This window comes from Mauremys mutica, chromosome 5 (genome assembly GCF_020497125.1).
Source record: "Mauremys mutica isolate MM-2020 ecotype Southern chromosome 5, ASM2049712v1, whole genome shotgun sequence".
In the NCBI taxonomy this organism is placed as follows: domain Eukaryota; kingdom Metazoa; phylum Chordata; order Testudines; family Geoemydidae; genus Mauremys; species Mauremys mutica.
In genome coordinates this window covers 108,828,258-108,844,466 of record NC_059076.1, presented here as the reverse complement: position 1 = coordinate 108,844,466, position 16,209 = coordinate 108,828,258, and the positions used below count along the sequence as shown (strand labels likewise).

General features: G+C 45.0%; 1 protein-coding gene and 1 long non-coding RNA gene across 4 annotated transcripts in view; one reads left to right on the top strand and one right to left on the bottom strand.

Moving 5' to 3' along the window:
- The window catches only part of ZCCHC4 (zinc finger CCHC-type containing 4), a 21,216-nt gene extending 10,451 nt beyond the window's left edge, over positions 1-10,765 (top strand). The window contains exons 9-13 of the mRNA XM_045017646.1: positions 5,711-5,832; positions 6,056-6,131; positions 6,687-6,738; positions 7,555-7,699; positions 10,391-10,765. Of these exons, the coding sequence (XP_044873581.1) occupies positions 5,711-5,832; positions 6,056-6,131; positions 6,687-6,738; positions 7,555-7,699; positions 10,391-10,526 (531 nt within the window). The 3' untranslated portion in view covers positions 10,527-10,765. The remainder of the gene's footprint in view (positions 1-5,710; positions 5,833-6,055; positions 6,132-6,686; positions 6,739-7,554; positions 7,700-10,390) is intronic.
- Positions 1-14,817, bottom strand: part of LOC123370837 — a 29,220-nt gene extending 14,403 nt beyond the window's left edge. For 2 of the 3 annotated variants that reach the window (XR_006579585.1, XR_006579586.1), the window contains exons 1-2: positions 14,758-14,817; positions 6,671-6,736 (exon numbers count right to left, since the gene is read on the bottom strand). This is a non-coding gene — a long non-coding RNA (uncharacterized LOC123370837). Of the gene's footprint in view, positions 1-6,670; positions 6,737-11,328; positions 11,375-14,757 lie in introns of those variants that run through there. The other variant, XR_006579587.1, reaches the window with a different exon arrangement.
- Between the last annotated feature and the right edge of the window lie 1,392 nt (positions 14,818-16,209).

The following is a 16,209-nucleotide window of genomic DNA, read 5'->3' as shown; positions in this document are numbered from 1 at the left end:
CCACCGCGTCGGCCCCCCCCTGGCCATCAAGAGAGCCCTCAGTCGCGTCCCCTGAGGGCAGCGCCATTGACTTCCGGGCGGGGTCCCTCCCACCAGAGCATGGACCTCAGCAATGGGGATTTTGGGTGCCTTGGGCCGAACATGAACTGGGTCCTCCCCTTCCGCCGCGACAGCCAGGCTCAGTGCGGTCGGTACCGGTAGCCACGGTCAGCAGGCCGCCTCCGTCCCCCACTCCACAGGCCGCCGCCCACGGCACGCACTTGGGCCATGAAACGCGGGCACCTATTCCCGCAGACACGGAGCAGGCACCGGAAGAAGTGCTACCCGGTCCTTCCTCATCCTCCTCCCCCGATGAGGCGGTCGCAGGGGCGGCACCGTCGGAACCTCCGCCGCTCGACATCAAGGCACACCAGGACCTTCTCAGAAGGGTAGCTAAGGCCATCAACCTACCCGTGGAAGAAGTCCAGGAGGTAGATGACCCCATCACAGACGTGGTGGGAGCGGAGGCCCCCGTGAGGGTGGCACTCCCCTTCATCCGGACAATTCAAAAGAACAATGCCGCTATCTGGCAGTCGCCCTCCTCCGTCCCGCCTACGGCACGCGGAGTTGAGAGAAAGTATTCGGTCCCCCCGAGGGGGTACGAATACCTTTATGTTCACCCGGCTCCGGACTCTCTCGTTGTCCATTCTGTCAATGACCGGGAGCGACACGGACAGCCCGCCGCTGCGCCAAAGTCGAAAGAGTCCAAGCGCATGGACTTGTTAGGCCGGAAAATTTACTCAGCGGGCGGACTCCAACTCCGCATCGCCAACCAAATGGCCCTGCTCTCAAGATATACATTCAACATCTTGGGCTGCCTAGGGAAATTTACAGAGCTCACCCCGCAGGATTCCCGCCGAGAATTCTCGGCGCTGCTGGAGGAAGGAAAGCTGGCTTCCCGTACCTTGATTAAGGCAGCGGTGGATGCAGCGGACTCGGGTGCCAGGACCATAGCATCAGGGGTAACCATGCGTCGCATTGCATGGCTTCAGTCCTCGACTCTGCCGCCGGAGGTCCAATATACGCTCCAGGACCTTCCCTTTGAGACGCAGGGTCTGTTCTCAGAAAAAACTGATACTCGCATTCAGACCCTGAAGGACGGCAGAGTGGCGATCCGCACATTAGGGATGCACACGCCGGCCACCCAGAGGCGATCCTTCCGGCGTCAACCGTATCGGCCCTATCAGTATAACAGACCTCGTCCGCCTAATAATCGGCGCTCAGCCCCCTTCCGCCGCAGACCATCGGGCGGGCGGCGTAACCAAGCCCAGGGATCGTCCAAGGCCCCTCAAGGCCCAAAGACGCCCTTTTGATGGGACGCCTGAGGGCCGCCAACCTCTCTCCAATCAGGATCCACCCCTTCTGTTTTCCGATCGCCTTTCCCACTTCCTCCAGGCGTGGTCATCTGTAACATCAGACAGCTGGGTCCTCAGCACTGTCCAATACGGCTACCGCCTACAGTTCATCTCGCCCCCTCCCCGTCCCTCTTCAGGGACCCCTCTCACGAGCAAGTCCTCTTACAGGAGGTCCAGTCTCTGTTGAGCGTGGGTGCCATCGAGGAGGTGCCTCCCAGCAGGCGGGGCAGGGGATTCTATTCCAGATACTTCCTCATCCCCAAGGCGAAAGGAGGCCTTCGTCCCATCTTAGACCTCCGGGAGCTCAACAGATACCTGTGCAAGCTCAAGTTTCGAATGGTAACCTTGGGGTCCATTATCCCTTCCTTGGATCCTGGAGACTGGTTTGCTGCCCTCGACATGAGGGATGCCTACTTCCATGTGGCAATCTACCCCCCCCACAGACGCTTCCTCCGCTTCATGGTCAACGGAGCACATTACCAGTTCACAGTGCTCCCCTTCGGCCTTTCCACCGCGCCGAGGGTATTCACCAAGTGCATGGCGGTCGTTGCCGCAGCCCTCCGCCGTCGTCGCATCCACGTCTACCCATATCTCGACGACTGGCTTATTCGGGGCCGCTCCTACGAGCTGGTGGCGCATCAGGTGACCGAGATTCTACATCTGTTCCGGTCTCTCGGCCTGCTGGTCAATACCGAGAAGTCCCTCTTAGTTCCAGCGCAAAGAGTGGAGTTTATAGGAGCGGTCCTCGACTCCAATCTGGCCAGAGCGTGCCTCCCTCGCACTCGGCACGAGACGTTGGCCTCCCTCATTCGGGCACTGCAGGCCTTTCCGACGACGACGGTACGATCCTGCCTCCGCCTCCTGGGTCACATGGCAGCGGCCACATTTGTGACCGCACACGCCAGGCTGCGACTTCGCCCATTCCAAATGTGGCTGGCGTCGGTGTACCGCCCTCATCGCGATCCCCTGGACATGGTGGTAACGGTGGCAAGGCCCGCTCTCCAGACGCTCACCTGGTGGCTGGACCCGGAAACGGTCTGCGAGGGAGTTCCGTTCCGCCCGCCTCGTCCGTCGATCACCCTGACGACGGACGCCTCGGCACTCGGCTGGGGAGCTCAAGTAGGAGACCGACACACCCAGGGTCTCTGGTCACCCCAGGAGCTCTCCCTCCATATCAACGTCCGGGAGCTGAGAGCCATCCGCTTAGCTTGTCTCGCCTTTCGGGCTCACCTACAGAACCGCTGCGTAGCGGTCTACACGGACAACACCACAGCCATGTTTTATGTCAACAAACAGGGCGGAGCACGGTCCTCCCCACTTTGCAACGAGGCATTGCTCCTCTGGGACTTCTGTGTAGCCCACTCGATTCGCCTCGAAGCGTTTTTTCTGCCGGGAGCGCAGAACACGTTGGCCGACCGCCTGAGCAGGTCCTTCGCCTCTCACGAGTGGTCCCTTCGCCCAGATGTCGCTTATTCCATCTTCCAGAGGTGGGGCTTTCCCCAGATAGACCTCTTTGCTTCACGGACCAACCGCAAATGCCACAGGTTCTGCTCCTTCCAAGGTCAAGCTCCAGGCTCCCTCTCGGATGCGTTTCTCCTGTCATGGACAGAGTCTCTTCTCTACGCGTTCCCTCCGTTTCCGCTCGTCCACCGAGTGTTACTCAAGATCCGGAGAGACAGCGCCCGCATCATACTCGTCGCTCCGGCCTGGCCGAGACAGCACTGGTATACCCTGCTGCTCGAGCTGTCGATTCGGGAACCCATTCCCCTTCCGCTGTGGCCGGACCTCATAACCCAGGACCTCGGCAGGCTTTGTCACCCGAACCTGCAATCGCTGCATCTTACAGCTTGGTTCCTGAGTGGTTAACCGACGCAGAGAGAGATTGCTCCGCAGCGGTGCAGCAAGTTCTGCTTGAAAGCAGGAAACCTTCAACGCGAACTACTTACCTCGCCAAGTGGAAGCGCTTTGCCCTCTGGTGCGACCAGAGAGGTAGCAACCCTTTCTCGGCCCCCATCCAGACTGTCCTCGACTACCTTTGGTACCTCAAAGGTCAAGGTCTTGCAATCTCGTCCCTCAGGGTGCACCTGGCAGCGCTGTCAGCTTTCCGACCAGCTATAGGAGGTCGCTCTATCTTCTCCAACCCGATGGTATCAAGATTCCTTAAAGGGTTAGACCGTCTCTACCCACAGGTGCGTCCTCCTGCTCCGACATGGGATCTGAACCTGGTCCTCGCCCAGCTCATGGGCCCACCTTTCGAGCCCCTCGCTACGTGCTCTCTTCTCCACCTTACCTGGAAGGTGGCCTTCCTCGTGGCAATCACATCCGCCAGACGGGTCTCAGAGCTCCGCGCCCTGACGGCGGGTCCCCCGTATACCGTCTTTCACGGGGACAAGGTGCAGCTCCGACCACACCCGGCCTTCCTCCCCAAGGTGGTGTCGGCCTTCCATCTCAACCAGGAGATCTTCCTCCCGGTCTTCTTCCCGAAGCCGCATGCCTCGCCTCGGGAGCAACAGCTGCATACCCTCGACGTCCGCAGAGCTCTCGCGTTCTATATCGACCGCACGAAGCCCTTTCGGCGTTCGACCCAGCTGTTTATGGCAATAGCCGACCGCATGAAGGGCGAGCCAGTTTCCTCGCAGCGGATTTCTTCCTGGGTGACGTCCTGCATCAGAACGTGTTACGAGCTTGCTCGCGTACCCCCGTGCCGACTCACCGCACACTCGACGAGGGCACACGCCTCATCGGCCGCTTTCCTGGCCCACGTCCCCATCCAGGACATCTGTAGAGCGGCCACCTGGTCTTCTGTCCACACCTTCGCCTCCCGCTACGCGTTGGTGCAGCAATCTCGAGACGACGCAGCCTTCGGCTCTGCGGTATTACACTCCGCCACGTCTCATTCCGACCCCACCGCCTAAGGTAAGGCTTGGGAATCACCTACAATGGAATGGATAGGAGCAATCACTCGAAGAAGAAAAGACGGTTACTCACCTGTAGTAACTGGTGTTCTTCGAGATGTGTTGCTCCTATCCATTCCAGACCCGCCCTCCTTCCCCACTGTCGGAATAGCCGGCAAGAAGGAACTGAGGAGCGGACGGGCCGGCTGGGGTATATATGCGCCGCCATGGTGGCGCCACTCCAGGGGGCGCCAGCCGGCCCGCCGGAGTTGCTAGGCTAAAAATGTTCCGAAGAGCCGTGCACGCGCGGCGCGCACACCTACAATGGAATGGATAGGAGCAACACATCTCGAAGAACACCAGTTACTACAGGTGAGTAACCGTCTTTTTTATGTTTTGTACTAAAATTGGTGAACTTTTTTTATATCTTTATGTAAAATGACTTAGGTGTCCTAACAATATTACATATCATCTGAGTACATCACACTATTGATACATAAAATTACAGCTAGGAAGGTAGAACTCGCCTTACTTATTTAATTAAGCCAGTTTCCTAGTAAAAAGGGCTGGTGTTTGCTTCTGCACTGAGTTATGACATGGTGGTTTGGGGAAATGCTTATTTAAATGAACCATGCAGCACATTTTTAAGATAGAAAAATTAATTCTAAGCTTGATCTCTTATGAAAGTCTGATACATGACTGCAGTCTATTATTGTGAAATTGTGACACTGACTGCCGAGAGCCCAAGACAAGCAATAGTAAACTAGTTTCCAACCTGTCTTAACTTCAGTTCAATGGCCTGAGGAAAGAAGTGACTATTTTTAAACATTGATATGTATATATTGGAAAAAGGTTTACATTTTTGGCTCTGTAATTTTGGTAGTGTCCAATGTGACAGTTCCTATAGCAAGGTACCAGTTTCCAGCACTAGGCTCAGAAATAGTAATTGTAATTACAACTTTTTTATATGGGGTGAGAAATGCTTCTTAGCCTGTGAATTTTCATACTACCAGGCTGAACAAACTGGATGCAGTTTTCCTTTAAGTAATGGATTATTGTAACAAAGGGGAGATATCTCTCTTCTCCACAGCAACTGTAAAATAACTTGAGATCTGCAGTGCAAAAGTGTAATAAAAAGGGAAGATGCACTAGTTTAAGTGGTAGGAACCCACGGTCACCCCCAGTAGTATAATCACACTAATTAATAATGATGACCTAATATCTACTCTAGAGTTTATAATTTAATTTTGCTATTTTGTTTGCACCGGGGATGGAGTCTAACTCACAGAAACATGAACTTCTTGGAGGGTGTAGAAAGGGAATAAACATGCTAAATGCCATTGTCACTTTTTAGCATAGTATTGGTAGGAAGTTTAAAGATATTTTTAATGAATGCGTTCTTCCTGTGCCTTCATTTTCTAGGTAGACTATGATAATCATGCGCTTTATAAACATGGAAAGACAGGCCGTAAACAGTCTCCTGTTCGTATTTTCACCAACATTTCCCCAAGTATGATAGTACTTCCTGTGGAAGAGGGTTACAGGTAAGGTATAAAAGGATATGCTTACAGTATATGCTCAAGTGACTCCAGCCAATATTAAAAAAAAAACAAAAAAAAACTAATTGATTATTCCGTAGCTTGATAGTGAGATTTTAGATTTACCAAACTAAATTTGCATTCCTAATGCAACTTTTTGTTGAATTGAGCCATTGATAAGGTCTTTGAGCAAACAGCAGACCAATGCTTTTGTAACTGCTTTTTTCAGGTTTTGCTCTGTGTGTCAGCGATATGTTAGTTCAGGGAACCAGCACTGTGAGATCTGCAATTCATGTACATCAAAAGTAAGTCCCTCTTTCTGGAAAGGAATTTTAGCAATTGTAAAGTGATCTATTTGCATATTTTTTATCTCATAATAAACCTGTTCTCATATTGACAGTATATCTTTTGTGGCATGGGAGGCTTTCTATTGATTTGGGCTATGGATCAGGTCCTGTGGGATTTTCTGTCTCCATTTCCTGATTGATTTGGGTTGGAAGAAGGACACCAGAAGTTTACATGTTTGCCCTTCACCGTCATGACGCCATCCATCAAAAGCATGCTGCCATGTACCATTTTTCCTACATTTGGAAAGGTGGAACAATATGCTGCCCTTTAAGGCACATCAGTACTGCTAACAGCTGCCAAAGGACGCTCAGGATCTGTGTTTTCTGGGTATCTGTGTATGCCACCTATGTAAACACATATGCCATATTTTTTAAATATTTCAGTGATGTATGCCAGGAAGACTGGGAGTATAGTACAGTTTAAAATTATAGTACATATTTCATTAGTAACATTTGAAAATATTTTTGTTTAAAATTAACAAATTACCGGTACTTACAAAATCTTTTTTGTAGGATGGAAGGCGATGGAATCATTGCTTTCTTTGCAAAAAATGTGTAAAGCCCTGTAAGTACAGAAAATATTTTTCTAAGTAATACAAGCACAATTAAATAATAAGTTATAGTCCAAAGAAGTCAAAACAAAAACTAAAAACGAAAATAGTAAACTATAAAAGACCTAATGATTCAGTGCAAAACTACCAAACAAACAAACAAAGTCCATAGACAGCCCCCAAAATTCAGCTTGTCTGGGTAGATTTCAGCTGTGCGAAAACATCTTTTTGTTGTTGAATCAAGGCACAGTAAATTCCTTCTGTATTAGTTATAGAATTTAAATAGTCTGTTTGTTGTAGAATCATGAAGAAATTCTTATATAGCTTTCTCAGCTGAATTCTATAAACATATATAGATGGTTCTTAAAACACCTGACAGGGAGTGGGGACTAAGTTATCATTTCAGATAGATGAAAGCAACTCTCATTTGGGGCTGTCTGTGCATACATAGGAATAGTTTATCAATTTAGAGCCAAAGCTTCTTGGTTACTTTAACTACTATTTCATATTTCCAAGATTAAGACAGTCAGCCCTGTGATGAGCTTAGTAGTACAATATAGTACTACTACATCAGAACAGTTTTAGCAATTCATTGTATTTACTAAAAGAAAAGCAATGAATTAATGGGCAAGTCCCGGGTTCCTTTTTTCTCAGCACATTTAGTGAAAACAAAAAAATGGCTGGTGAAATAGAAACTAAATGTAAACCTTAAAATACCATTTTTAATTACAAGAAATTAACTTCTTGATGATGTTAGAATCATATTTCAGTTTTAATACATAAGCTTGTGAGTTTTCAAAATCATAAATCCCTGTTTACTTATTTTTCAGCTTGGATTCACTGCAACACTTGCAATCGCTGTGCTCTTCGAGGTCACGCTTGTGAGAGTGCTAAAGCTGGCTGCTTTATTTGTGGTGGAGCAGGTCACAAACGCAGCACCTGTCCTACTCTTTCTGTGACTGAAAGAGCTGGCAAGTAAGTTTGACACTGCACCTCTCAATTGTGGGATATGACTATTATTTCTTGAAAATGATTTGATAGAAGTAGGGAAACAGTTGTTCAGTAACCTCAAATTGTCTGTGATAGTGAATAAATTGAGGAAGTTTTGAGGGTTTTTTCATTTCACATGCTGTTTGCTGCTTGCATCCTTTGTGACTTTGGCCAAGTCATTTAATCTCTGTCTCAGCCTTGTCTATAAAAAGGAGATACTACTACTTCAAGTGTTTATCCACATGGATTGCCTCATGGACGTGGGATCATATTTTGGCCAACAGTGTCCATTGGGACTGCATGTGCGCCCTGTTGTTGAACCCCTCACTCAATCTAACTGACCTTTTGAGACATAGACTCTGCCTATTTTGATCACGTGTTGGGTCTTAAAGAAGCTTAGGAGACCCATGACTGTGGCATAATGTCTTGGGTACCAGACCACTGGCTGATTTAGACTTGGCTGTCTACACTTCGAGCTGAGGGTATAATTCCCAGCTCAAGGAGACATACTTGCACTAACACCGATTGAGCTAGTGCACCATTGGAGATGTGAGGCAAGTACTTGGCACGGCTAGCTGCTCACAATGCCACAGCATCATTTTATTTTTTGTGTGCTAATGTGATCAGATTTAGCATATGTCTCCTCAAGCTGGGACTCGCACCCCCAGCTAAAGTGTAGATGTGACCTTTGAAGAGACAGGAGCTTCTTTCTAGAGAGTTTCAAAGTCTCTCACATGGAGCACTCTAACAAAAACAATTTTAAATAGATGTGTCTGGCCTTTTGTGGGTGTGTTTTGAAAAAAGATCTGCATATTGAGCATATTCCAGGCACATACCGCTCTCTAAGGTAATACGGGCACTTTAATATGTCCATCATTGAAGGGCCTCACAGACCAGAAAAGTTTCTAAGTCTGGAAACTTAGACTCAATCATAGTCACTGCTGTAGCACCAAGGTAACTACTAAAAAAGTGGGGAAAGATTTTAATTTGCCAACAAGCTTAACTAGCTACTAAATAACATAACACTAAGTAGAGCTAACACTAAACAATAAGAGAAGATACAGCAGTAGTTCTCAAACTTTTGTACTGGTGACCCCTTTCACATAGCAAGCCTCTGAATGCAACCCCCTCCCCTCCTTATAAATTAAAAAACACTGTTTTGTGTATTTAACACCATTATAAATGCTGGAGGCAAAGCAGGGTTTGGGGTGGAGGCTGACACCTCGCAACTCCCCCATGTAATAACCTCATGACCCCTTGAGGGGTCACGACCCCCATTTTGAGAACCCCTGAGATAAAGCTACAAGGATACTTGTGTTCCATCTTTCTGTCGTGGGTGGTAAGAAGGAACTGAGTAGCAGTTGGGACTGTGCTGCTTTTATGTACTTAGGTGAGGGACTCTAACTGGATGGCTCCATGGTCACCAATTGGCCAAAAGAATGTGATTTGTGTACATGGGGTTCATATTCACCTAGAGATGTTTTGGCCACATGGGTCCTGCTCTCAGAATCACAGTTACTGTAAGGTTTTAATTTTTTGAGGTTAAATCCATTATTTTTTGTCCTAAGCAGAAGAACCCAGATGACCATAATAAGATCATGCAGTTACTCAAGTTCAGTAAGGCATGTTAGTGGGTGATGTAGTGTTTTAACCTTTCCTTTTTATAGGTGAGATGGCAGAAATTGTGGTTCTATGAGTAGAAGCCTCTGTATATACAGCCCAAAAACTATATTAGCATTTTGTGTCCATATCACATCAGCTCAGGTGTAATTTGCTGTCTATCATCGATGCAAGACTTAGCCTAGCATTTCTATTTTCCAATAATTCTAATTATGGAATAATATATAGACAAAATGTAGGGAAATCTTCATTCATAATTTTTTCCTCAAATATTTTTCCTCAAAGAAGTAAAATCTACATTAAAATAAGTCTGACCTTGCTTTTCTATGAAACTTTGCATGTCTGCAGGTTTTGGTAAGATCAAAGACATGTATCTTACTAGAATACTGTAGTTCTTACAGACCATTGATTTTTATTATTCTCCACATATTTCTAGTGCATTGAATTGTTGGATTAACATGGGCTTCCTTTGCTAGTTAATGTAAACACCTGCAAATGTATGTAATTGTTAGTACAAAGATTGTGTAGTTTTTAGTTGATAGCATGTTGCATGCCCATGACAGATGGAAAAGAATCCCACTTGATAATTATTTAGATTTTAATTCCTGTATTCTATACAGATTCTTATGTTTGTTAAACTTTGTGCAATTTCTTCAATAGTAAAGTGAGCAGAGCAGTTCAGTATTGAACATGCAATGTCAACAATTGCCATGTTTTATATATGATCTGTGATCATATATATACTTTTAAAAGTTTATAATCATTTGGGTCTAAAATTATAATACTGAGTAAAGAGAGAGAGAGAGAGTGTGTGTGTGTGTGTGTGTGTGAATATATATATATATAAATAAACTTATCACTGGGGAGGTGAATTAGAATCTCAAATCCAATTTCAAAGAAAATTTTCCTTTAATAGCTGTTTTTGTGATCATACTTCTGAGTTTTTGCTCATGAACAGCCCAGAACTTGTATTTATGTATTTGTATACTACACTGTACAATTCAGTGTACTTTGATAGCATGTAGTAATGGATTTGTCTGCCTCTTTGTTTCCCAGAGCTGACAGAAATCAGAAGCTAAAGAAGAACAAGAAGATAAAAATGGATACAGTTAAAAGACCATATGTGAAGCATGCTACATTTTCAAGGAAAAAAATCAAGAGCAAGAAAAAGAAAAACGCTCTTGCCTGTTAATCTCCAGTTACCTAAAACTGTGAATGATTTTACAGCCAACTTTTGCTTTTCTGTAAATGTTTATTAATATGAACTTTCAGATAAAATCTGGTTGAATTAAAAATTTCTAAGTGTAATTAGCAGTAGGATAAAACTGCTATACAAGCTGCTCTTTCAATTTGTGAACGTTTTCAAATGGGAAATAGAAATCAGTGTGTATACACTGTAAAACATGGCTGTGCTAAAATAAAAAGTGGAATAATATTTGTCCTAGGGTCTCACCCCCACTTTGAGCTTGTGAGTTCAAAGATGGGGACCCGCAGGTATTCTCCCCCCCACCCTAACCCCTAGGGTAGGTTTCCTTCTCGCTGCCACCACTCGATTAATTCGGTGAATCGAGACACCCCTCTGTTCCCCCCTCCTCCTTCCAGAGACTTTCCTGGGGAAGCACAGATCAAATCACAGAGGGAGAAAGATTCCTTTCACTTCCCTCTCCTTTCCCTGCTTTCTCTGCTTGGAGACAACCCTTGTCTCCACAGAGTGGCGCCTAGCTTCCTTCCCCTGTATCCACAGGTAAGGAACTTAACCAAGTCCTGAACCTAAAAGAGTTTATTAAAAGAATAAAAAAAAGAAAAAAAAATACACAATCTCTATGAATCCAAGATAGACATTCATAGGGTCTAGTCTTATTAATCCCTGGAGAAATGTCTCCCTTTTCCTCAGTACAAACAATACAGGCAAAATTACGAATAATCAATACAAACACACAGAATTGCAGACACAGGATTCTTATATGAAATTACCCAGTACTTCTAATACTCACTAGCTTGAATAGAAGAAATTAGTTCAGAAAGATGCGCAGACTTGATTAAGCGTCTGGGCTGGTGTAGTTCCAGACGGCTAAGAACACAGAACAAAGAACACAGAGACCCAAGTTCCCGCTCTCTGGGATTTTCAAATTCTCTTCCTTGATTGGTCCTTTCGTCAGGTGTTTCACCAGGTCTGTGTTAACCCTTTACAGGTAGAACTTAACCCTTAACTAACTACTTATGACAATATTATACAGGACTATTAAGTTAAAGGGACAGGGATTTTAATAGCTTTCAGTTAACTTGGTATTGACCTTATAAAACAAGACACAATTTTTGTCCTTTTTTCAAATATTTCCACCCAACTCTTACACTCTCTCAGCACCATGTACCGGGGCCATCTGTCTAACAGCCTTTTGTTATTTATCTAGTGGTATGTTGATTATATCTCTGCAGTAATGGAGACCGGTGCTTTATAATTTCTAGATAAGTAGATATATGTAGTTTTTAAATTTTAGCCACAGTGGGAACATTGTAAACAACAGAAATACAGAGGCTGTTCCTCTCCAGCTATTACAATATTTTTAAGATTTTAGTGATAAACTTAACAATAGATTTATAGATTCTATGGTCAGGGACCATTGTGATCTTCTAGCCTGACCTCTATAGCACAGGCTATAGAACGTCCTTAAAATAATTCCTAGACAAGTACCCCTTGTTATAATATTTTTAAATGAGGGATTTTTTAAATAAACAAACTTAAATGTGTAACCTCATTTACTAGCGGCGATGAGTCTCCAGTTCAAGGAAACTCATACAAATTATTCTTGATGCTGTGCTAGACATGAATATAACAAATTCAGAGGAAAATGAAATGAGCAATGCAATGGAAAATAAACTCTTTTTATAACTGTACTTATTTGATTCAAGTAATTGATTTTCTACTTAGTATTAAATATCAAAGACGTCATTGACAATTTTTTCACTGTCTGTCTTCTCCCATCTGCCAATACACAATTTCATTGTGCTAAGGTGTGCAAAACAAAATCTTCCACAGGGATAATTTGTCAGGTTTATGAAATCTTGCAACAGAAGTTTCTCTGCTAATTTCAGACCCTGGTCATCTTGCTCTGTTTCTTGGACACGATGATTGAAACAGATGTAAGAGGGATATAGAAAACACAGTCCTGATTAGTGTGACTTTTTAAGGCTCACTAAATTTCATAATATTTATGCTCAATTTATAGTTTTAAAAGATGATGTTCTGTAATTGCTATTACTGCAAACTCCGTTAGGAATCTGAAAGTTAAGCTCTGTGGTTTTTTCTCTCGTCTGCACATAACCAGTATTAAAGATCTGCAATTATAATACATCTATTGATGTGCAAACAAGAAGAAAAATTAATTTTACTTGCCCAGAGCTGTGCTAGTTCTGCAAGACTAAAAAGTACTAAATCATTATGGGGTTCAGAGTTGTCTGCTCTGTTTCTGTGCTTCCAAATAACATTATTTATTCAAACATTTTCTAATGTGGAAAAATGATTGGGCGTAGAGGGAAAGGTGGTTGTTTGTCCAAGTTGATCTGTAACGCTTATAGTACCGTAGAATTGTTGGACTGGAAGGAACCTCTAAGTCCAGTCCCCTGCATTCATGGCAGGACTAAGTATTATCTAGACCAGTGTTTCTCAAACTTTTGTATTGGTGACCCCTTTCACTCTGCAAGCCTCTGAGTATGACCCTCCTTATAAATTAAAAACACTTTTTAAAAAATGTTTAACACTATTATAAATGCTGGAGGCAAAGCAGGGTTTCGGGTGGAGGCTGACAGCTTGTGACCCCACCATGTAATAACCTCACGACACCCAGTTTGAGAACCCCTGATCTAGACTGTCCCTGAGAGGTATTTATCTAATCTGCTCTTAAAAATCTCCAGTGATGGAGATTCCACAACCTCCCTGGGCAATTTATTCCAGTGCTTAACCACTCCCTCCACCTTTAACAACCTTTTATGCACTTGAAAACTGTTATGTCTCCTCTCGATCTTCTCTTCTCCAGACTAGACAAACCAAGTTTCATTCTTCCCTCATAGGTCTTCTAGGCCTTTAATCATTTGTGTTGCTCTTCTCTGGATTATCTTCAATTTGTCCATATCTTTCCTATAACGTGGTGCCAGAACTGAACACAATTCTCCAGTTGAGGCCTAATCAGCACGAAGTAGAGTGGCAGAATTACTTCTCGTGTCTTGCTGACAACACTCCTGCTAAAACATCCCAGAATTATTTTAGCCTTTTTTTGTGGCAACAGTGTCACACTGTTGACTCGTACTTAGCTTGTGATCCACTCTGAGCCCCAAATCCCTTTCTGCAGTACTTCTTCCTAGGTAGTCATTTCCCATTTTGTATGTGTGCAATTGTTCCTTTCTGGGGGCGCTGGGGCAGCTGGGGAGGGGGGGCAGGCTAGTAGCTGCATGGGGGGAGTCTCTGGGTTCCGGGGAGAGAGGCAAGGCCTGGGGTTCACCCGCCGCCCATGGTTACAACCCTGGTTTATTCCACTTTCTTGATTGCAAAACATCAGTTTGGGTTTTATACTACATTTTTTTGGATTGGTTCATAGGTTTAATTATCAGATATTCACACCAATTTTGTTTTCTAGTAGTCAGGGCCAGCTTTTAGCCGATTCACCTGATTCCCCGGTCTTTGGCAGCATTTTGGCAGCGGGAAGTCTGCTCTGGGGGTCTTCAGCAGCATTTCGGTGGCAGGTGGTCCTTCGGTGCTACGGAAAACCCGGAGGGGACCCCCCACCACCGAAGTGCCGCCGAAGCCCCGGACCACGGCCGAGTATTCCAATCAGGCCCCACATGTCTTAAAGCCGGCCCTGGTAGCAGTGTAAGTTTCAAAGTTGAGTGCTAGACTGAATTAAAGTGTGTGTTTGTTTGTTTCTAAGTTTATAAAGTAGGCAAATACCTTGTTCTGAATGCTCAAACCTTTTACAGCCAACTTTTGCTTTTCTGTAAATGTTTGTTATGATCTTTCAGATAAAAGACCAGTCACTCAGAGTCAGGCCTGGGACTGGTCTACACTACAGAGTTAGGTCAATGTAAGCCAGCTTATGTCGACCTAACTCTGTAAGCCTCTAAACTAAAATGTAACTCCCACCGATGTAACTCACCCACTACACCTTCTTACACTTACTTAACTCCATCTCTATGAGAGGCATAGTGCTTAAGTCTATGCAGTTAGGTCAACGCAGTGTCAGTGTCAACACTGCGTTGCTTACATTGATGCCTCTCAGAAATTATCCTACGATGCCCCACATTGGCAATTAAATCAGTCAAGTACTCCTAGTGAGGTCGCACGCTGCTGACAACAGGAACGTAGTGAGGACATGTACAACCGATTCAATTACTGCAGCGGCTGTACATCAATGTAACTTAGGTTGACTTACTTTTGCACTGCAGACGTGCCCTCACCCAGCTCAAATTGCATTCTAGATCTTACACCAAAGACAATACTGGGAGCCAATTCTATTGTTACCTGGGGTCTTGCTGAACCCAAAGTTCTTGGTAACTTTACTCTTTGTGAGGCGGTGGCAGGAAATAATGGGGACATGGCTGTTCGACCAATAGACAGTTGATGCAAGCAGGCAAACATAAGTGCTTTCACGCAAAGCTTCTACTTTATTTAGTCTCCAGCACTTACATATGTCTTACAAATTACCCCCTAGATTCATATTTACCCAGTGTCATGCAAATGTCCAGTGGCTGGCTTTCTGTCTGCAGGGGAACTTGAGAGGTGTCCGAGCATTCAAGTGTCCAGATTTCTTCCTGCTCAGCAGAAGCTATGTTAAGTGTGGAGTTTTCCAGCCTGTCAGGTGGGAATTTTCCATTAGGTAACAAGCTGTATTTCACATAGAAATAGTTAACTGTTGCCAGAATTTCCATCTTGCAAAACCATATACTTTGGAAAAAACTCAATCAGAAGGGCACAGGGTCATGATTACTCCTCTTCGTCATTCACTTCCCCCCCTCTCCTCCTGGTCTGTTAATTGTGCTAAGGCTTCAGAAAGGCCTCAACAGTCTGAGGTTTCATCCAACATGTCACCTTCATTCTAACCTCGCTACCTCTACCAAAGCAACATGCTGGCAATGCTGAGTGAGCCAGACAGTGTGTGTGCATTAGGTTCTTATCCTCCGTCCAGCTGAGCCACTAGGGCTTCAGATCTCTAGTACAAGGGTTGACCAATAAATTCTCGTAAGGGAGATGTTCCACCCACAGGAGGAAGAGGAGGGGGGGAAGTACTTTCCTGTAAAAAGGGATTCAAGCGTTGCTTTATGAGGAATTTTATACAAAAGATAGTAAGAATTAAGATGCAAATGCCCAGTCATTCCCTCTGCATATGAAAGGAGGAAGGTTAATAGCACTGGGTAGGAACCTGCCTTAGGACAACAAGAAACACTGGCGTAGCAGGCCTGATTTGTATTTCCTTCCTACCTCTCTTCAAATGCAAGTCAGCATAGAGGTTCAACACTGCCTACTATTTTGAGCCTACTGGAAATGAGGCCTACATAGATAGGCTCATTAGCTCTTTTCATCACCCCACCTCTTATAACCCTCCCTACTTCCAAAAACACCACCCTAAACTATTAGCAGGCTAGACCTCACAAAGTTTTACCCCAAACCAGAAAGAGGAAACCTTATTCTGCCCTAGCACACACACACAAGTGCTTTCATTTCTGTTCACATTCTTATTTGTGCTGCAAAGCTCACCAATGTAAAGCCTTCTCCCTTATTCTTGGACCGCTGTATCAAGTTATGGTGACCACCACTGACCTGCATAACTCTGCCTCTCTCTGAACAAGCATTAAGGTGGGAGCTTAACAACACGTTTCAATGTAAG